At 42.5% G+C, this 22,145-nt stretch overlaps 1 protein-coding gene across 6 annotated transcripts in view; it reads left to right on the top strand.

The window, feature by feature from the left end:
• FGFR3 (fibroblast growth factor receptor 3) overlaps window positions 1-22,145 on the top strand; it is a 109,265-nt gene that overhangs the window by 35,335 nt on the left and 51,785 nt on the right. For 4 of the 6 annotated variants that reach the window (XM_075571178.1, XM_075571168.1, XM_075571172.1 and 1 more), the window contains exons 3-4: window positions 934-1,194; window positions 7,720-7,773. The exons of 1 other annotated variant lie outside the window; for it this stretch is intronic. In XM_075571178.1, coding sequence (XP_075427293.1) covers window positions 934-1,194; window positions 7,720-7,773 — 315 coding nt within the window. The remainder of the gene's footprint in view (window positions 1-933; window positions 1,195-7,719; window positions 7,774-22,145) is intronic. One more of the 6 variants, XM_075571181.1, reaches the window with a different exon arrangement.

The raw sequence follows: 22,145 nt of genomic DNA, 5'->3' as shown, positions 1-22,145 counted from the left end.
TATTTTTAACACTAAAAGAAGAGCAGGAAATAGTAAGGGTGCACGATACTAACATGAGTTAAACACCAGCTTCTGGGGGTGGATTGCGGCTTTTAAAGGGGCAGAAGTATATTTAAATAATTTCTCTTTCATGTAAATGTATTTTAAATTGCTCTGAGAATTGGGATATAATTGTAAAAAAAATGTATTTATCTAGACGCGTCCATATAGACTTTGACATTCATATAGGGCAAAATGATATGTGAATAAGAGTAGCATACATTATAAATAAATCTTCGGACAAGAGTCAAGACTCCAGAGAGCATGGCGCCTGTGGTATCCATGTATACTGCACAGAGAGCAGTGCAGGAGAAGTCTGCTGTATATGTATTTGCTATTAATCACATTTTGGTTGGAGGCCTGCGGACTTGTGTGCGGTTTTTCTTTCTGTCTGTCAAAAACCTCCGTCTGGTGCAATTGCTGGGTATATAGCTCAACCCCGTTATAACGCGATCCGTTACAACGCGAATCCGCTTATAGCGTGATGCACGCGTGGCTCCCAATTTTCGTATTTATGAATACTTTACAGCACGATTATTGGTGTCTTAAATACTTGATTGTACAATGCATACAATTGTACATTATTTCTAACGCGATGCGCTTATAGCGCGATGTGATTCTTTGGACCCCAAGCACAGCGTTATAGGGGGGTTGAGCTGTATTTTGTTTCAGTGAACGTATAGAGAATAAGGGAAGGAGAGCGGAAATATTGAATGTGAGTGTATCACCCAAAGAGTGGACATTACACTTCAGATCCCATACCAGGGGTAAGGTGTCAAATATTTAATGCAGCAATGTTGGTTGTAGGAGCAACATTTAACATGCATGTAGCAACCAATATCCCACTTGTATTACTTTCTGTGTGTGCGCAAACCGTGTCTCCTCCTCTTTCAGATTATCACACAGGAGAGCCGGCCCCAGTTGATGAGCTCATGTTTGGGATTGGAGACACCATTGAGTTGTCCTGCAGCACCGAGGGCTCTTCCACATCAACCTTGTGGTTCAAAGACGGGATCGGCATTGTACCAAACAGGACACGCACGAAACAGAACTTGCTGAAGATCATCAATGTGTCGTATGACGACTCTGGGATTTACAGCTGCAGACTGTGGCATTCTACCGAGATTCTCCGCAACTTTACCATTAGGGTCACTGGTAAGTCTGGTATATGTTAATATTTAGATTGACCCAACTCTTTAATACCTCTCACACACCGGTTTGTTTAAGAGCTTATTTTCCTCTCTACTCTCCACCTAATGTAAAAGAAAGTTAATCTCTCTAGAGAATTCCATTAGTCCTTTTCCGAGGTGACTTCTCGGCAGACTTCTCCATTCACCAGTACTATTTTGGTTCTTTGGCAGCTTCTAATGAGAACTATTTGTCCGTGTTTTTAAAAAAAAAAATTATTTTTAACACAGGATTAAAGCAGGGGGTCCCCAGCGCAGACCCCCATTAATCTCGGCTCCGGGGACCCCCTAGTTCTGGAGATACATGCCTCCGTGCGGTGTGCCGGCAACGCCTCTGCTCGGCTAGCAGGGATTACGTAATGGCCCCTTTTCAAAGCTTGCGGGCCAATAGGAAGCCAAAACATCAGCCAGTCCGGCTTCCTATTGGCCCACGTGACACGGGAGCCGATACCGGCATCCCTCTTTGGAGGTAAGTATCTCTGAAAGCAGGGGGTCGCCGGAGCAGAAATGAATGGAATTCAGCCCTGGACAACCCCTGCTTCAATCCTGTGTTAAAAAATAAAATAATATTCACCCGCTTGCCTTGCTCCTTTAAATAACGGATATGAATTATAGGCAGTGTACCAAGAACACCATCAACATGTCAGGGATCATTATGCGGTACAGTTTTTTTTTGTATGTGAGGCATTATGGATTACATACCATTTTTTATTTCTAATATGTTACTGTGTGTGGCTGGGCGTGTGCAGTGATACCCAGTGTTACCATGCAAAGCAAAAGGCGCCGTTTTAGGGCGTGGAGTCAAATGTTCTTCTCCTCGACTTCATTTAGACGATTCCATGCCTGACATCTTGCCATACCTGTTTAAACAGCGGCGTTTGCCAACATCTGCCTTATTGTTTAATTGATGTTAACGTGTTTGTATACATTGTAACGATGTAAATCTCCTCCAAAGCCACACATTTGCGCAACAGCCGTGCAGCCCGTCTCCAACATTGCTCAACCACAAGTTACTGTTGCATTATACCCAAACCCCAGGGTGCCACAAGGAGTTCGTTATCAACACGTAGTTAGAATGTAATTAGCAGAGTGTGCAATTAATTATTAAAACCAGCTGGTTGAGTAGTCTATAAACACCATCTTTGTTGGCTTTTAGAAGATTCAGCAGAGTGTGTTAAGTTTGTAATGTCCGGCTCAAGAGATGGACACGGTTAAGGTCCCCCCCCCCCTCCAGTGATGACAACCACCAGGTCTTTTGAGATGTTTGCAGGGTCTCCAGTGGAGTGACTGTCTCTGGACAGGATTAAAAAAAGAGGAATAAGAAAAAGAAACAAAGGTTTTTAAAAGGGCTCTTTCTAGTTTCTCTCTCTGCCGCCTTGTTACACATCTGCTTCTAATCACACATTATTTGAGATTCCAGCAGACGTTTAGAGGTCAGATCAATTAAATAGTCAAAGAAGCATTTGGATTTTTTCAGAGGGTTCTTACCCCCCTTACCCCACCACCCTTTCTGTAAGTAGGTGTGATTACTAGTAACAGGAGAAGAGTCCAAAGAACCTCTGAGTTTCTCAAAATGTGTTTGTGTCTATAAAATTGCATTAAAATGCTTTCAGGATCAAGGGGCAACTTGCAGGCAGAAATTGGGCAGCTGCTGGTACACGGAATAGAAAGCAGCTGTGTATCCAGGAAGGTGGTAGTGAGAAAGTGTTTTGATAGTGGGAAGTGCAATAATCAGGGTTTTAAAGGATCAGATCTCATATTCTTTACCCTCTACCTTTAATATCACCGTGGAACAGAGAGACCCGGCCAAAATATATTCCTGCCAGCCAAACTTATTTGAAAGGATTTCTTAAAGCATATATATATATATACATATATATATATATAATTTATTTATTTAAAAAAACACACAAAAAAAAACATTTTACCTGGAAAGTGGCTTTTTGTAAAACAAATTACTTCAAAGCTATAAAAGGTTAGAAAATGAAAGTCCTAACAATCAGAAAACAGGAGATAAACGACACAAAGTGGTGTTGAAGAAATTAGCTGGGCGCATGTGTCTAGAATTGGCAATTCCACCGAAGCCCTGAAATCGGTTCGAAGTTTGGCAAAAGGATGACGTAGGTCACTGCGAGATCGTTTCAGTGTTTAGTGTTGCCCCTTTATAATCCTTTTATCTAAAGGTTTTAGCAGATGAGCTAAACTGCATCTCTTCTGATGACCTATTTAACATCCCTGCCGTGAACTGGTTAGAAATGAGTTGTATAACCTTTTTGATGACTTTTTGCCCACGGTGAGACTTGGCTCATCTTTCCCACTGTAATAGGTAGATAGTTTGGGCAAAATCTTTTTTTTTTTTTTTTTTTTTTGGCAAGGTCCATGTGATTATCTGGGATAAATAACATATTAACTAGAGCTGTGCAAATCTGTGTTCACAGGTTTTGCATAATCGCGAGAGAGGTACCTGTGATCACACCTGAGAGAGCTCGGAAATAAGTCAAGTTGAATATGCAAATAAGCCAATTTTAAATATGCACATTGGCTTCCCCCCCCCAGGTATCTCGTATTCACGGGTATTGCTCCCATTCTATTTCTATCAGGTTTTTATAGCAAAGCAAGACGGAGCTGCGTTGTAGTATTATGGCGGTGCCTCTGCCCGCCTCCTAACAGTTTGGCTGTGGGTGCTATGTGCTATGCATTATGCAGTAGGAAGGATTTGGAAGTGGAAGGATTTCGATGAAATCCCCCTAGGCAGGAAGCTCAGTGGAATTATCATTGTAGATGATACTGCACAATGCTTTTATATTGATATCGCAATATATTAACGTGGCTACGATGTGTCAGTAGGAAGATAGAAGCGTTTCAAATGTTTTCAGCAGAGCACTGATTTTTTTCCCCTCATCTTTTTCGATCTGTAAAATACATTATACAGTTTACGGCTTCTCTTTATTGACCGATACAACTCAAGCAGTTTAAAGGGGAAATGTCACATTACTTGGGTGTAATTGTCCTGGACAGTAACAATGTAACAGTTTTACATCCTGCTGGAAATGAATGCTTCCCCCATCCCCGGAGCTGCTGCATGCCTGCCCATCCGCTACTTCTGATGATCCGTGTGTTTGCCTAATGATGGTATCATAATTACTGTACAAGTAATTAACAAAGCCAACAACGACTCACCTCTACATTTGAAGATGGGCAAACAGTCTTATCAACATTAAAAAAAAACCATTTGATTGAAAAAAAAAATTTCCTTTTTTGTTTAGCGTGGAAAAGATGCATTTAAACCATTATTTAAAGATATGTATAGGCTCCTTGTACGTTCTGTTTTTTTAGGGGTTGATTAGCTCTATTTAACTTATTACACATACCACTGTGCGCAGTTCACTTTTGTAAGAGTGACACTTTTCAAACGTAAATAGCCAAACAAAGTCCAATAAACGGCTACCAGGGTTATATTTTAGTGTCCGCGCTGTAAAAAGCAGCACCAGGTTTAGAGGGAATCAATTGTAGTTGAATGTAATGTAAATATTGACTTTTTCCCCCTGTTTTCCTCGCTCAATCTTGTTTTCTGCCAGCATTGCTCTAGTTTGCTAAATAATTTCCCTGTACATGCAGCAAAACCAGCATTGTATGACATCTCCAAGGTATCCTTAGGCCGGGGCCATGGTTAAAAATACCACGCTGACGCTCGGGCTCTCCTGCTCAGGCAGGAGCTTTTTTGTGTCCTTGCATGAGCGTCATGAGCGCGCTTGTGAGGCGGGTGGGGGCAAGGCAGGAGGCGGTGCTAGCGTGCCACGTCACGGCGCCGATGTCACTGACTGCCATTGGCTTTTGGCGGTCACGTGACCGGCCCTCCGCTTCCCTCAGCGCCAAAAATGAAATTGGCTGTCGGCTGCAATTCCACACGCCTGCGGAAGCGTCTACCAAGGCCCCACACATGCCGGATGAAGGAGATCATTTTCCTGTATTTTTAACCATGGCCCTGGCCTTATGGGTCATACTCAATGGGACAGATGTCAGGAAGCGTCTCTTTCAGTGGCGCCATCGAGCTCCAAAATTCACCCTTTCTTAAGCTTAGGAATGGGTTTCTATGTCATCCTGTATTGGCGTCTGTGCTTCCTAATGGGCCTGTTACACACGGCTGTGTCCTGCAAAGGTTACCGCTTAAAAGTAAAACTTTCTGGGTCTGTCCGTGGGCACTGTTTTTAAGTTCATTTACTTAAACTCTCCTCCCCAAGGTTTAAGCTTGCCCCTCCCCACTTTCCAAGTTGGCGGGTGAGTTTCATTTTTCCAGGTTACGACAGATCCAATGCGATCATTCTTCCTGTAATTATACAGGTAAATAAGAATTTTAACCCAGGTGAGTGTTAGGACCGGCTAACGGTCATGCCTTGTAAGTGGCAGCAGGCTTAAGACGCTTTGGCCAAAGGGTTAAACTAAATGACCCTTTTACAAGAGAATATATAGGTATTGCACTGTGTATTTTTGTCACTTTGGATGTAGCTTTGGGCATTTTTGTTTTTTGTTGTATTCATTTACTTAATCGGAACAGATGCCACAGGTCAGATTCATAAGATAGAGAGTATTTGTGAATAGAACTGATTGTATGTGTGGGATCTTTGGTGCTTGTTGGAAGTGGTGAATACGGGATGACTGAGAAAAGCACACAGTACTTTCTCCTCAAGCAAGCCAGTCAAGCGAAAAGTATTAAAGGAGCAATGCAGGTGCTTTAAAAAAATAAATAAACATTACATGGGGTTGAAGCAGGGGGTCTCTGGAGTTGAACCCCTTTTGTTTCAGCTCCAGGTACCCCATGCTTCTTGAGATAGAGACCTTCGAACAGGCTGCCGGTATCTCAGCAAAACTTTTAAAGCTCCTGTGTCACATGGGCCAATAGGAAGCTGAACCTGATGACATCACGGCTTTCTATTGGCCGGCATGGTGTGGGAGCTTTGAAACGCCGCCATTACGTGATACCTGTGAGCGGAGCGGCTACTGGCACCCCCTTCGGAGGCAAGTATCTCAGGAAGCAGTGGGTCTTGGGAGCTGAAATTAACGGGGGTTCAGCTCGGGAGACCCCCTGCTTCAATTCTATGTTAAAAAAATTTTTTTTTTTAAATGATCGCCTCTTTAAGAACTATTCCCAGTCAAAGCATTGTGAGTTAATTTGCAAGCTGAATAGTAACATGAAGCAATACCCTCCTCCACCCCCCTGAATATGAACATCACTTTTCACGGACCCCCGTTTCCCGAGATACTTATAAATCCGGTAACCTCACTAGTATCTCCCTCCAGAGGAAACAAAATGACTGTGAAATCTCAGACCAATAGGAAGCCGTAACATCAGTTGTGACTTCCTGTTTGGCGGCCATTTAAATCCCCCTTTAAAAACTAGTAAGTCTCAGTAGCTTCACCAGTAAGTATCACAGGATCCTGGGGGGTACCCAGGGCTCAATATAGTGCTGTATGACGGTTTCCTGTTATAGGGGAATCGGTACTTTGTATGACTGAAGAATCAGGAGCTGAAAGTGAAAGGAATGTTTGCTTTTTGCACTTTGAAATCATGATGTCCTCAACTTTGAGGCAGGCAGTGTCCCCAAATCACCCCCTGCCGTTCCTCGAGGTTTTATAAACTAGTTCAGGAGTGGCCAACTCCAGTCCTCAAGGGCCACCAACAGGCCAGGTTTTAAGGATATCCCTGCTTCAGCACAAGTGGCACAGTCAATGACTGAGCCACTGATTGAGCCACCTGTGCTGAAGCAGGGATATCCTCTAAACCTTACCTGTTGGTGGTCCTTGAGGACGAGTTATCCACCCCATAGCTGGAATAAAACTGCCCTGTGTGTATTTAAAGAAGCGCATGCCTTTGAGTTTACTAATGGATTTGTTGACTACGGTCCATATCCAGGCATAAGCCACTTGGGTAGTGTGTGTGTATAAGTGCGTGTATATACAGTACATTTAGGGACTTATGTGATAATGTATCTAATGTATATCGCCAAGTGACACTCGTACAGGTTAGAGATGGAAATAGTCCGTTCCTCGTTTTTTCTTTTCTAGGCCCCCATTGTTGTTATGTTTTTATTTGAATTTTTTTACAGGGTGGGAAACTGGGGTCCATCCCGAGCCAAAAACCACTATTTTCAGTTTTGAGGTCCTCCCTTCCCCTAGTTCCTGAGATATGGGGGAAGTTACCGAGTTTAAATCTCCCTCAATGGAAACAAAATGGCTGCCAAACCTTGTGTCAATAGGAAGTTGCAACATCAATGGTGGCTTCCTTTTGGATGGAGATTTAAATCCCCTTTTTAGAAAGTAATACCAGTCACATGACCAGTAAGTATCCCTGGAACCTGGGTTTCCTCTAGAGCTGAACCGCACTATTTTCATCTCCACGGACCCGTTTCTATAAATAGTTAATTGTCAAGAAGACTGATCAGGCGTCCAAGTGCATGTTTAGAAATGGCAATATCCTTTCCTTTTTTCTTTTTAGACTTGTCATCATCTGGTGACGATGAAGATGATGATGAGGAAGCTGAGGACAGAGGTAAATTTGATTTCCTGTTCTGCAGGATGTATATCCTTCAAGGCAGTTCACTCCTCTGCCTCTACTTGCGTATCCGCTCATGTATCTTGCTGCTGTATGTTCCCGCCTCGCTTCTCTCTGGCTGTCTTCTCTCTCTCCCACTTGTTTCTGCTGCCTGAATTCTTGACTCCTCATTACTCCGTACCTTTGGAACTCATTGGCCCACCAACTTTCTTTGTCTCCATGTTCAAGACTCTCCTTAATACTCTACTTTCTATTAATACTCTGCCATGGTTCTGTTATTTTACTGTCTGACCTACTGCATTCACACGCACTTACCCTCTCGATCCTGCCTCACGCATTTTGCACATCGATGTGCTCCTGTGTCTCTGTATATCTCCTAGTATACCACTTTGGGGCAGGCTCTTTCTCACAATTTTGTACTTGTATGTTCTTATCCCTCTTTCGTATTCTTCTTTTCAAATTGATGTCTTGCGTATTATCCCTGCAGAACTTTTTGCATGGCTGGTGCTGGAAACAAACGATAACATGCTTCAGTGGTTCCCAGCCTTTTTTACATTGTGCTCCCCTGCTAGAAAATATGTCCCATCAACCCCTAATTAATCTTATTGCTGAACAGTTTGACCAATCCCAGGCAGTATAGTATCCTGAGCTCGTGGGGAACACACACTTAAGGCCCAAAACTGCATTCCAGTGTGTGCAGACAGCATGGGTGCTATAGCTGTCAATTACTGCAGGAGCTTCCAAAGTCACGACCCACAATGCCTTGCCTCAGTGGGGAGCTTCTGCTGTAATTGATAGCTATACCACCCACACTCAAGGTGCAGTTTGGGGCTTTACCAGGTGTGCAGCCCTCACACAGAATCCAATAAACTTCCTGGGATCCGCCATTACACGTTTTGTTTATACAAACCCCTTGGAGGCTCCTCATAAAACCCTAGGGGTTCCCAAACCCCCTGTTGGGAATCACTGACATACAGAATAACATGCATTTCATGTGCTATCCGTCTGTTCCTCGCAACGTTGACGTATATTGGGATTTCGTTTTTATTTCAGTAGGGTAAACAGATTACATACCCAGCCTTCACTATTCACTGACCGACCCTAGTCGGGAGTCAGGTTGTAGGTGCACACAATTGGGTCTTGGCCGTACATGGAGTTGTTTGATGCTTTAAATTTCTATCTCCCATTGTGTCTTTTGTACATAAATCACAGAGTAATAGTGTTATCAAAGGAAGTTTTATCCAAGAATAATCATTTCGGTGCTGTCTTTTTGCACCTGTACAGTTAAGACCATTTTAATACGTGTCCACCGTCTCAATTTTATTTCTGCTTTTGTTGTGCCCAGTTACATACATTATATTAATCATTGAACTACAGCTCAACCCGTTATAACGCGATCCGTTACAACGCGAATCCGCTTATAACGCGTTGCAAGCATGGCTCCCAATTTTCATATTTATGAATACTTTACAACACGATTATTGGTGTCTTAAATACTTTATTGTACAATGCATACAATTGTACATTATTTCTAACGCGATCCGCTTATAGCGCGTTGTGATTTTTTGGACTCCAAGCACAGCGTTATATGGGGGTTGAGCTGTGCAATGAAACTGTGGCTATGCACTGCATTTTTACCTGGATTCATTGCGTGTCGTGACATTGCTCGGAATAGCATACATAATTGTACACCGATGTTGCAGTACAAGAGGCTTTGAAGCCAAATCTGTTCCTTTTTTTTGTTTGCCTGCAGATCTGTGATATTAAATCCAGGTACAATATTAGCTGGGTAATTTAATGTTGGTCCCATACAAGATGTTGTTTTATAGGTTTAGTGAATGCAAACTGACTTTGTTACAGCTTGTTACAAGACTTTCCCTTATAAAACAAAATTCATGTACAGGCATACCCCGATTTAAGGACACTCACTTTAAGTACACTCGCGAGTAAGTACATATCGCTCAATAGGAAAACAGCAGCTCACGCATGCGCCTGTCAGCACGTCCTGAACAGCAATACCGGCTCCCTACCTGTACCGAAGCTGTGCGCAAGCGGGGAGACTATAGAGCCTGTTTCACATGTGTTATTTACATCATTTATGCCCGTATATGGTGATTACAGTACAGTACATGCATCGATAAGTGGGAAAAAGGTAGTGATTCACTTTAAGTACATTTTCGCTTTACATACATGCTCCGGTCCCATTGCGTACGTTAATGCGGGGTATGCCTGTACAGTGGTTTGCAGAAGTATTCACCCCCTACCAATGTCACATTTTGTTGAATTGCAAATAAAGTATACACAGTTTATCAAACAAACTTTTTTTCATTCTAAGCTACAAAGCTGTAGTGGTTAAACTGAACACTGTTATATGAGGAGGAGGAGGTTAAATGTCAGAAAATAAAATGTACACCATTAAATTCAGCCCCTTAAGTCAGTACTCTACTTGGTAGAAGCACTTTTTGCAGCAATTACTGCTGAGTCTTTTTGAATCGGTTGCTACTAGCTTTGCACAGTAGGACATTTTTTTACCATTGTTCACGGGAAAATTGGTTCAGTTCTGTTTAGTTTGTTGGGGATCGTTGATGGACCGCAGTCTTCAAGTTTCGCCATAAATGTTCGATTGGATTCAAGTGAGGACTTTGACAGGGCCGCTCAAGAACACTAATTCCCTTGTTAAACCACTCCAGTGTTACTTTGGCTTTGTGCTTCGGGTCATTGTCCTGCTGAAATGTGAATCTCCTCCCCAGTTTCAGTCTTGGCTGTCTCAACCAGGTTTTCCTCAAGGATTCACCTGTACTTTGTACCATCCATACACCCCTCTATCCTGACCAGCTTCCTCTACCTTGACAAGCTTCCCGGTAACTGCTGAAGGGAAGCATCCCCATTACATTGTTGCCACCACCATGCTTGATAGTTGGGATGGTGTTGACTGGGTGATGTGCAGTGCTGGGCGCGCACCTGAAGTAACGTTTTGAATGTAGACGAAAAAGTTACATTTTTGTCTCATCTGACCACAAAACCCTTTTCCACACGTCTGCAGCATCCTCTACATGCTTTTTCTCAAACTCCATACGTGATTTAAAATGAGTCTTTTTTCATTAATGGCTTCTTTTGTGCTACCCACCCATACAGGCCAGCTTTGTGTAGGGACCGGCTTATTGTTGATGTGTGAACACTGACTCCCATTGCAGACACAGAACGTTGCAGATCTCTGAAGGCCATTGTTGGCTTCAGAGTGACATCCCGAACCAGTTTCCTGATTGCCTGGCTGCTCCAGTTTGGGAGGGCGACCTGATCTGGGTAGTGTCTGGATGGTATGATGCATCTTCCACTTCTTAATGGTGGACTTCACTGTGCTGAGAGGGATAATCGGCGCATTTGATGTTTTCTTGTACCCTTCTCCCGCTCTGTGCCTGTACCACTTTATCCCTGACTTGTTTTGAAAGCTCTGTGGTCCTCATAGTTGCTTTGTTGGATCATTATGTGAGTTGCAGCTTGAAATTCTTTATATACCTGAGGGAAATTATCTACCAGTTAAACCACTTTGATTACACACAGGCTGAAACCATTTCACTAATTTTGTGACTATTCAATTGATTTGCACCTGAGCAGATTTAGGGTTGCAGTAGCAAAGGAGTTGAATAATTATGCAACTGATTAATCATTTTTTTTCCTGTAAATCTTACATTATATGCTACGTGCATTTTCTTTGACTTTGGAGTAGTTTTGTAGGTTCTACATGTAAAGTCTAATTTGAAAGCGTTGAGGAGTACGCCGAGGTGCCAACACGTGAAAAACTTTCTGGCGGGTGAATACTTCTGCAAATATTTTATAAAATGTAACAAAGCAAGAAATCTGTTTTCCAAATTGTTTTAACCTTAGTACAGTCTTAAATTTGCAGCGACGGGACTATTTGTAAGAGTAAACATTTGCATTGTTTTCCTGCCGGTTAATTTATCCAGTGTGGTTAGACCGTCTTCATGACTCTGGATTTCTGATTTACATCGCCCTTTCTAAATGTCCCCTAAGTCAGAGGTGCTCCACTCCAGTCCTGAAGACCCCCACCCCCCCAACAGGTCCGATTTTAAGGATATCCCTGCTTCAGCACAAGTGGCTCAGTCGATCACGACACCACCTCTGTTGAAGCTAGGATATCCTGAAAACCTGAACTGTTGGGGGCAGGGGGGTGGGGGTCTTGAGGACTGTAGTTGAGAATCCCTGTTGTAAGTGAAAAATTTAAGACTTTTAACAATTTTAACACCATCTGTACTTTTGTACAACTCCGTTTTAGATTACGTTGTCCTTTCTCTGACAGTATATTCTAAATGTGGCCTTAAATTGCTGCAGGCATTTTTTTTATTTTTTATTTCCATACCCCTGCTGGGATTTACCCTGCCAACAGCTATTACCCCACACAGTGTTAGTCTTCCATCTTCTAGAACGTAACCTTGCCAACCATAGCAGTTCACATCAGACGCCTTTAAATATATCTTTGCATGTGTTCGCCGTGGAATGCGCACTCACCACTCAGCGAGGCCACATCTCCGAATAATTACTTCTATTCCAACCAGCTTCCTCTGTTTTGCTTGCACTGGTTCATGGCTAATCCCCAATGCCGCTTCAACTACCGAGAGTCAGTCGTTTTTTGTGGAACTGGAAGCAGTGTTTGCTTACTCCGAGTTGCGCAAGATATGTTGTTGCACTGTTGTGGTTTTTATCTGTGCGCTGCTGTTTGCACCGTATTGTTCAGAGCTTCAAATTGCAGTCTTTAGTGGGAGAACCCATTGGACATTTACTTAGATTCTTTGTAGGTTGTGATTATTTTCAGGGATTGTCATACAGATTTGAAATTAAATCCTTCCCTTCAAATGTTCTCAGATGTGTTGTTTGTTTCTTCTTCCCTGTGTAAAAATAATAGATTCAAATCCTTGTTTTCCGGATCAGAACCGCGTTCATTTCCGCCCCCGGGACCCTCTGCTTCCCAAGATACTTGCTTCTAAAGAGGGTGCTGGTAGCAGCCCACACGGGGCCAGTCTTTGCTATCAATGTGGCGGTTTAAATGTCCCGCGTCCTGCGGGCCAATAGGAAGCTGTGACGTCATCCCTTGCGGCTTCCCACGTGACAAGGGATATATAAACTGCCCAGAGATACCAGCACCCCCTTCCGAGGTTAGTATCTCAGGAAGCAGGGGGTCCCCGGAGCTGAAATCGATGCGGTTCAGCTCCACAGACCTCCCTGCTTCAAACCAATTTATTTATATTTTCTTTTTAAAAAGAACAACAAAAAAAACCCAAAATGTGTTCCTTGGAGTGCTCCTTTAAACATAAATCTTCTACAGGCAATAACATTTACTGTGCATTTAACACCTTCTCCATTGTCTATTTGAGTCTTGAATTGCCATGTAGCTTGGCAGAGACTTTTAACGCGCTGCCCACATCATTTTTGCTTTTCAAACTGCTTGAGACAGGTACCCCACTGTAATAAAATGTATTCCAGCACGTCTTCTGAGAGGCGGACAGTAATTGTGGGTTTGATGGTGCCAGTCTTTGCCCTCAGTGCTGGCGTGTGGTTTTTGGATAACCATTCATTTGCTGAGAACCTCCTGGGTTTGACACAAGTTAACATTTTCTGCAGTTGCAACCAAAGGAATTCAGTGGGCTGCCTGTCACACTAGCTGCTGTTGTCTTAGGTGGATTCTCTGACAGATTTTTTTACCTTAACATAAATATATAACAGACACACACTAAGGCTAAATATTGCTGGGGATCAGCAGTTTGGTTCAATATTTGGAGCGCCTTACCATACACGTATTTCAAAGGGGGTAGCAACTTTTTAATATTTAATTTTTTTTTATTTACACTCCCTTCTCAGGAAGACATTATTCAGCTGCTATATGCTCCTGTAGCTCAAATAATGTGTATACTCATGCTGTGGCCTGAGCCAATGAATAAGGAGAAAGCTGCTTGGGCTAACGATGTGTTGCTTATTTATTGGGTCGCTCACTGTGATGGGGCTCCCCGCCATTTTGTGTTTCTGACCATCCAAGAAAATGAGGCCCATCACAGCTTCAGCCAACGTTTCCTGCAAGTAAGATAGGGGCAGTTGTACTTGGACAGTCAACCAGTTTAAAAATAAAAAAGAAGAAAACGGTACCTGCTTTTGAGATGATTTTATTACCTTTTCATTTTTATAAACATAGCAGCTCTTGCATGTTCTGTATATTAATGTTCAACTGAGAAGTTGGCGCCCGAATGGGAGAAACTCAGTTTATGGTGTAAGACCTTTTTCTTTTTAACAGGGAATGGGGAAGGTTAATCTTGTAGGATTAGATTGTCCTTTAATACCCACCTACATGCAGGTAGAGGATGTTTTCCTGACCCTTGTGTTAAATATAATAATAATTTTATTTCATATGGCACTTTTCTCCCAATGGAACTGAAAGCGCGTCACAATTACAATATAGTGCGCGATACGCAGCACATAGGATTGTTGCAGACACCGTCTCTGCCCTGTAGATCTTACAATCTATGTTTTTGGTGCCTGAGGCACAGGGAGATAAAGTGACTTGCCCAAGGTCACAAGGAGCCGACACCGGGAATTTAATCAGACTCCCTTGATTCAAACTCAGTGTTTACAGAGTCAGTGTCTTTTACTCACTGAGCCACATACATATACTATACTCATGATTCCTACTCTGTGTCCACCCTACACACCTTAGTCTCGACATTTAGGATTTCATGTTGAATTTACAGCATAGACAGAGTTAAAAGGAGAAGATTGGTGGATGGCGAGCTTTGGTAGGATAGGCTTGGAAGAGCAGTCAACTTTACATGTCATTGCAATGAGGAGCAGTTTAGGTGTGTTGAGATGAGCTAAAGTTTTAATGAGATGCAAAGTTGCAGAAAGGAAAATAAATCATGCCAATATATGTTCTGACTTGTCCCATGGAACATCATGAGAATAAAAGTCACTTTGCATGAAAGATCTCATCAGCATTCCAACGTTAATAGTTTTTAACTCCTTCAGTGGGGAACGGGCCAGCCAGGCATTGCCGAGCTACGTGTTACTTGCACAGGAAGTACTTAAAGGGTTAATGGCTGTACAAAAACATGTTTGTTTCAGCTTTGACAATACTTACACAATGTGTATTTCTTGGAATACACGGTTACAGAGTAGATGAGGTTGAAAAAGACCTGTTCACCGAGTTCAACCTATAAACGAATGCCCCACGTGTGAGGATCGAACTCGCGACCGTCAGATGACGAGACTGACGAGCCACCAAATGCGCTGACGATGCAGTCCCACTTACAGTATGTTGCTATTTCAGGGCCACAGTATTCTCTTGTGTATATCTTAAAGGAATGAACACTTGGACAAGTGACTAGAAGAGGTCATTATAAGCCCTAATAATAGCACTCAGAGTCACCATACATAAATCTATATGGTGGAGATGGATACACAGTGAAATCACTAGGACCAAAAAGGAGGTATATAACCTCCAGCCAACGGACTACAGACACCAATTAAAACCAAAAATAATAAAATTTTATTAAGTAAATGACCGACGCAAACTAAACAGCTATAGGGAACAAATATAAACACACACTGGATTTAAAATCCTCACGGACCGAACGGTGATGGGCTAATAAATGGGACAGGCTTAATGTGTTAATACACATTTATGTCAGAAAGGTATACCATATTGCGAAAGGTAGGTATATAGCTTGGTAAAGTCACAATAGCACTGTTTGCCTATAAACTGGTGGTTTGCTGAGATTCTTCATAAACATACAGCATAGCATGAACCCTTAATGGAGGTATAGATGTTATTACCCCGTGTGTAGATGGAGACACAGCGTGTAGCGCAATCAGCAGGGATACAGCCAAACAACAGAAATCCATATATAAGGACACCAGTAACAGTGAACTAGAATCACTGGACAAGTTAGCTTTAAATCAACTATAACTTATCTCTAAGTGATCAGACTGCTACCGTATAGCCAAAGCAGCGTGTCGCTGTGCATAGAGGAATACTACCTTCGCTGCATGTCCCTGCCCATACAGACCGTTCTTCCTGGTGTGCGTCAAGCGTCTGACGTCACCATACCCCGACGTACGTTTCACGTGCTGAGCACGCTTCTTCAGGGGGAGGAGTCTTAAAGGTGCAGTCCCACAAGAATACATAAGAATGTATTTCATATTTTATCCAGGTCATATTGTAAAATTATCTGGTAATATATATATATATATATATATATATATATATATATATATATATATATATATATATTGGATAAAATACTGACCAATGCATACAGTTCTTTGGACCTAAGGAACTGAAAGACTGATAAAAACAACGTTTTTGATAGACACTCATGGATTTGACCGTTGAATTCTCCACCCCCCTATATATATTAATAGTTTACTGGAATTGCATCCATAATGCATACAAATATTTGTCAATACATTGACAAGTCTTTGTTCTCTACGATGATTGTAAATGTAGTTCTTAGTGTGTCTTGTTGACATCAAAGATGGCTAGGAACCAGCTCTTGTAGTGGAAAAACAACAAAATGTATTAAGTAATTGCACCCGCAATATATTCCTTTTAACCAGCAACTCGAGATGCTTCATTTCTTCCCCTATCATTTTATCTTTAGGATGCTGTGATTGGAGTTCTTCTATGGGTTCTCAGATTGTATCTCAATAGTGTTACATGCAGCAGACACCGTTTGTTTTGTATTCATTAGCCTCATTATCAGAATTCAAAATGGCTGCCATTTCCTCCCTCAACGGAGCCTGTCTGCCTTTTACACAACATTTAGTACCAAAGGGATTGGGGCATCTGTAAGGGGTGGAACACGTTCTTTAATGATGACACAAGAGTACACACTAAAATATGGTAACCGATTTCAAGTTGACATTAAATAGTGTTGTATTGTATGCATTTACACAAGCAGCTCTACTTACCCAGCCCAGTTATTTTTATGTACTTATTCCCTGTCCCATCCGGATCGCATAGTCCAATAGTCTGTCGTTTAGTCTATTAATAATAATAATAAAAGCTCTGTACTCAAGGATTGCAAATGAAAAAGTAGTGGTCATCCCTAGCCCTAACACACTTTAACCACGGAGTGAAGCAGACGGGTTGTGGAGAGCGTGCAGTTTTTTTGCTTTCCCACACACACCGATCCTCTCATACACAGGGTGCATGTCTTGGAGTGACACCAACTCGCCAACACTTAAAACAAGAGTTTGTTTCTACATGACGGGACGGGTAATGTCTGCTTGTACGTTCTCTGCCAATTTTGGTTTCGGTCAACGTCACATTGAACATTTTTGTCAAAGTGCAGTCACCGCATATACCGGAAGATGCTCAGCCTGGCTAATGCTTGTGTTATATTTTGAGAGGCGAGAAGACCCCTTGTTTAAAATTTACTATATGAAAAGGAGAGCGAGGCCGCACTTGAACAGATACTCACTATGTTACAATTATCCCTGCCAGAAACCGGCTCAAATGCCAAATTAGTTTCAAAGCTAGCGCAGCATTTTATTCACAAGATGACACGCAGGTGATACCACGTTTCTGTCCACGTGGGCCCTTCGTCAGGTAGGTGAGTAAAACAAATGGCATCCATAGTGCCTTATGTATCTCCCAATATTAAATGCGATGACATCATTGCCTGTGTAACCCGGAAGTAACATCGGAATAACCCAGAAGTGGTATTTATTGTGCTGTCCCTTTAAGGCGCTTGTTCCCATTGCTAGTGATCAGTTACAGACGAGAAGCAGGTAATGGCGGTGCGCAGCCGATCAAATACAGACCCGGACTGCCGGTGCCGGATGCACAAAAAAACTTTATTGGCACATGTAAACAGCGAGGAGAACCACTCTAACCCTTTTCATGTCGACCCTGGCACTTTGTCAAAGTGTGAGCTCACACTTTAACAAAGCGCCAGTGTCAGCGTGGAAAGTGCTCGAGTGGTTCTCCTCGCTGTTTACATGTGCCAATAAAGTTTTTTTGTGCATCCGGCACCGGCAGTCCGGGTCTGTATTTGATCGGCTGCGCACCGCCATTACCTGCTTCTCGTCTGTAACTGACATATTGACAATTGACATGAGGGGCGAGCACTTACCTCTATGTGACTTTACGGTTTTTCATCATCGCAGCCTCTGTGCTTATTTTTTTTTACATTTATACCCATAAACCAAGTTAACTACAGCTGCTGGAATCTCTATGCACGGTACATGCATTTCATTAGGCGATAATTAAGACATTTCAGGGGAGGAGTCTACACAATTAATAATTAAAAATATGCATTCACACGGTATTTGTCTTTTCTGTTTGAGATTTAAAAAAATGTGTACAGACACACAAACACTATTTGTTTATTGTATATAGTCAGTGGTATAGGACAATTCCTTACTATATAGATAGTGGTAAATCATTTTTGAAACCTGTAATAAAGCTCCTCTAACTTGTGTGCCTGAATAAACCCTCTAATAATGATACTTGAGTCGTGTACATGCTTTAACCAAACAGTTTGGGCTCCCTGAGATTTCTGAATTGTACCTGTAACCCTTTCTTGAGCCATGTCTCGTAATATACAGGACATTGGTAGGAAGGAGAGCTGTTTACAGACTTGGTAGTGTATTTAATTTTTCTCCTCGAACTGTGAAAGTCGTTTATAGGATGTCATTTGCGTCAGTCTTGACAGAATATTACAGAAATAAAGCAACCGGGTATTTTACCATCACACAGTCCTATAGGTCAGCAAGTGCAGTGATTGATGCCCTGTATTTACTGTCACGGGTGCAGAGAAGCTTGTCTGTTTCAGCAATGTGCAAAATCATTTTGCTCTCCAATAAAAATCATTTTGCTCTCCAATAAAAAAAAAATGTTTTTCCTTAGAGGTGTATTCTGAGGAAGCATTGAAAAAAATGTAGTCTGATTAACTGGTTTATATCAACCTGGGCAGGTTGCTTTATTAAGATTTCCAGTTCCTCCCACTGTAATCAAAATAGGAAAAGAGAACGCCTGTCACATAGGCAGGAAAAGGCCCCAGATGGCATGCACGCTAAACTCTCTATTTACATAGGAGGCTGGATAGCAGTGAGGGATGAATCCCAGTAAATGGGAAGGGATATCGTTGTCCGGACAATTCCGGATATTGAATAAAATACCCGGAGAGTGATCTGCTGACCCCTAAAGGCTGTATGGTAAATATGAACACAATATGAACAGAAGTTAAAAACTTTCTTTAAATCATTGAATCACTAAACCAGGGGTGGGGAACCTTTTTTCTGCCAAGGGCCATTTGGATATTTATAACATCGTTCGCGGGCCATACAGACACAGACAGGCAGGCACACAGCAGGCATGTAGGCACACAGAACCCTGCCCCCCTACCTCTGGTAGTTGCTGCTGCTGGGGGGGATCGTGTAGGGCGGATGCTGGGGTAAGTGCGGGGGGGGGGAACTGCAGGAGAAGCATGGGGGAAGTGCGGGGAATGCTGCGGGTACTGCTGCGGGGGAAGTACGGTGGCTGCTGGGGATCGTGTAGGGCTGCCGGCGCCTTACACCACCTCCCGATCGGGCGAGCGGCGGCCATTTTTTTTTTAAATTAGCGCGACCCCGGTTATAGCAGTTGCCTTAGCAGGGCCAGACCAAATGATTGCGAGGGCCTTATACGGCCCTCGGGCCTGACGTTCCCCACCCCTGCACTAAACGAATGCAAAGGTCAGCTGTCAATCAAAAGAATGAATGATTGAGCACACAGAACGTATGATTACAGTGGCTGCTGCTCCACAGATTAGCAAGGTACACATTCAAAAACATATATAGATGGGTAACCAGCCGATAGAGATATATATGTATATGTTATGGGCGTATGTAACAGTTACAGACCAGATTAAAATGTGAGACGGCTTTAGTTTTGAAAGAACTTAGACTGGTGGCTGATGTGAGAGTCTCCGGTAGGTTGTTCCAGTTTTGGGGTGCACGGTAAGAGGAGGAGGAGTGGCCGGATACTTTGTTGAACCTCGGGACCATGAACAGTCTTTTGGAGTCAGATCTCGGATAAGTGCTACATGTGGTAGGGGTGAGGAGCTTGTTCAGATTGACACTATCAGCTTTGCATTCATTTAGTGATTCAATGATTAAAGAGAGTTTTTAGCTTGTGTTCATATTTACCATACAGCCTTTAGGGGTCAGCAGATCACTCTCCGGGTATTTTATTGAATATCCGGAATTGTCCAGACAAGGATATCCCTTCCCATTTACTGGGATTCATCCCTCACTGCTATCCAGCCTCCTAAGTAAATGCAGAGTTTAGCGTGCATGCAATCTGGGGCCTTTTCCTGCCTCTGTGACAGGCGTTCTCTTGTGCTACCTCCAGTCTTTTCCCCTAGTGCACCAACTCTGAACCATCCTTAAACATACTTGAGCGGGTATCATCCCCTTCTGTGTAATCAAAATAGTTACGTATTTCAGATTACAATCTGTTTTCTGCTATTATCGAGGGCTTTTCCATTCAGTGTTTATTGAATAACAAAAAAATGCAGCAGGAAGGGTACAATGAGATGTACATCTGCTTGTCAAGTGTGTGTTGGTATAAACAGGAATAACGAGGCTTTATTAGAAGTGAGATTATTATTATTATTATTATTAATATTATCGTTTATTTGTTAAGTGCCAACATATTCCGCAGCGCGGTACAAAGGGGATGAAGAGATGTGATAATTACATAAACAAAGTTGCATGCAGATACAAATAAGGACAGACATGCACAAACAGATACAGGGGTAACAAGGGCCCCGCTCGTCTAAAGTATCAAGAGAGAATTGGTTCAACGTTGTATTGGAACATTGCAGAAGACTGGGGAAAAGCAGCTTGGTCTTTGTGTGTCTAATGCAGGAGTGTCCAACTCCGCTCCTCAAGGACCACCAACAGGTCTGGTTTTAAGGATATCCCTGCTTCAGCACAGGTGAGCTACTGATTGAGCCACCTGTGCCGAAGCAGGGATATTTTTTTTAAACCTGACCTGTTGGTGGCCCTTGATGACTGGAGTTGGCGCCCCTTGGTAAGGCATTGTTGGGAGTCAGGAATTCACAGGGCAACCCAAAGTCTCCCAGAATATCCCAACAGCAAAGTTTTAGTGTTCAGATTGTGAATTCTTTTAGTTTTTTTTCTTCTGTAGACCTGCACATTGCTATAGTGGCAATGAATGTTTTTTATAAACCATTTTTAATTGTCATCATGAACCAATGACATTGTTAAAGTTGAAACCTGTTTTTAATGCATAGTCTGCCACCGTTTGTCCCACTACCAGCTGTAAGGTCGGGGATGGTGCTCACGGCAACGCTTTTAATATGTTCATGAAGTAGGTGACGGCGAGTCAGAGCTTTTCACCTTCTTTAATGTGCCGGGCAAGTGACATCTCGAACCAACCCGCTTTTCACAGTGTTATCCTTTCCTGAGCCCTTTGCGGCGTTTACATACGGTCTTTTTGACCATCTGCTCTTGACGTTTTTGGCAAAGACCAAATACCAGATGGTTATGGTTCCTTTGTTTACCAATGTTTTATGATGGCAGGCAAAACTGAAACCTAAATCTACTTGTATATAAGAATAAAAGGTGCAGTTTATCCCAATATTAACTATTTTCCCAGTCTGCTTCCTGTGACCCGCTTTAGAGCAGGGGTGTCAAACGGAGTGCTCAAGAGCCACTTGCAGGTCAGGCTTTAAGGATATCCCTGCTTCAGCACAGGTGGCTCAGTCACTCATTGAGCTACCTTTTCTGAAGCAGGGATATCCTTAAAACCTGACCTGTTGTAGCCCTTGAGGACTGAGTTTGACACCCCTGCTTTCGAGCCCAATATCAACCCTTTCTATTTTTTGTTACAGCTGTATTTTATTGACATGTTTTCCTTTAAGGCCCAAGGCCTGCAGTAGAGTATTCACATGAAATCTCCAGCTGCTTAGTCTCCTTGTATCCACCATGCAACACAGAACCATGTTTCCAAAGTGTGTTATCAGAAAAAAAGAATGTTTTCCTCTTAATCTGCTCAGAAAATGTTCTTTGAGGTCTACTCATGTTGGAGTGTGAGCGGGGCTAACAAGTAAGAATAAAATGCATTTGAAAATAAAATAATCAATGGTCAAGAAAAGGAACTAGAGGTGAAAGCAGACATTATGCTGCACAGTATTGTGAAAACAGCTAGTAAAATAGAAGTGCCCCTAGGGAAGTGGCCCTATAAATACTCGTAGGTGGCTGGATAAATTCAATTTCTTCGCTGGGTAGAGAGATGAGATGCTGTTCATAAAGTCTAATTTGGTTTACTATGTGTGAGATTAAGGTTAGGCAGC

Source organism: Ascaphus truei, chromosome 1, assembly GCF_040206685.1.
Source record: "Ascaphus truei isolate aAscTru1 chromosome 1, aAscTru1.hap1, whole genome shotgun sequence".
Classification (NCBI taxonomy): domain Eukaryota; kingdom Metazoa; phylum Chordata; class Amphibia; order Anura; family Ascaphidae; genus Ascaphus; species Ascaphus truei.
The sequence above is the reverse complement of the archived record's forward strand: the minus strand, read 5'-3'. Positions and strand labels throughout refer to the sequence as shown.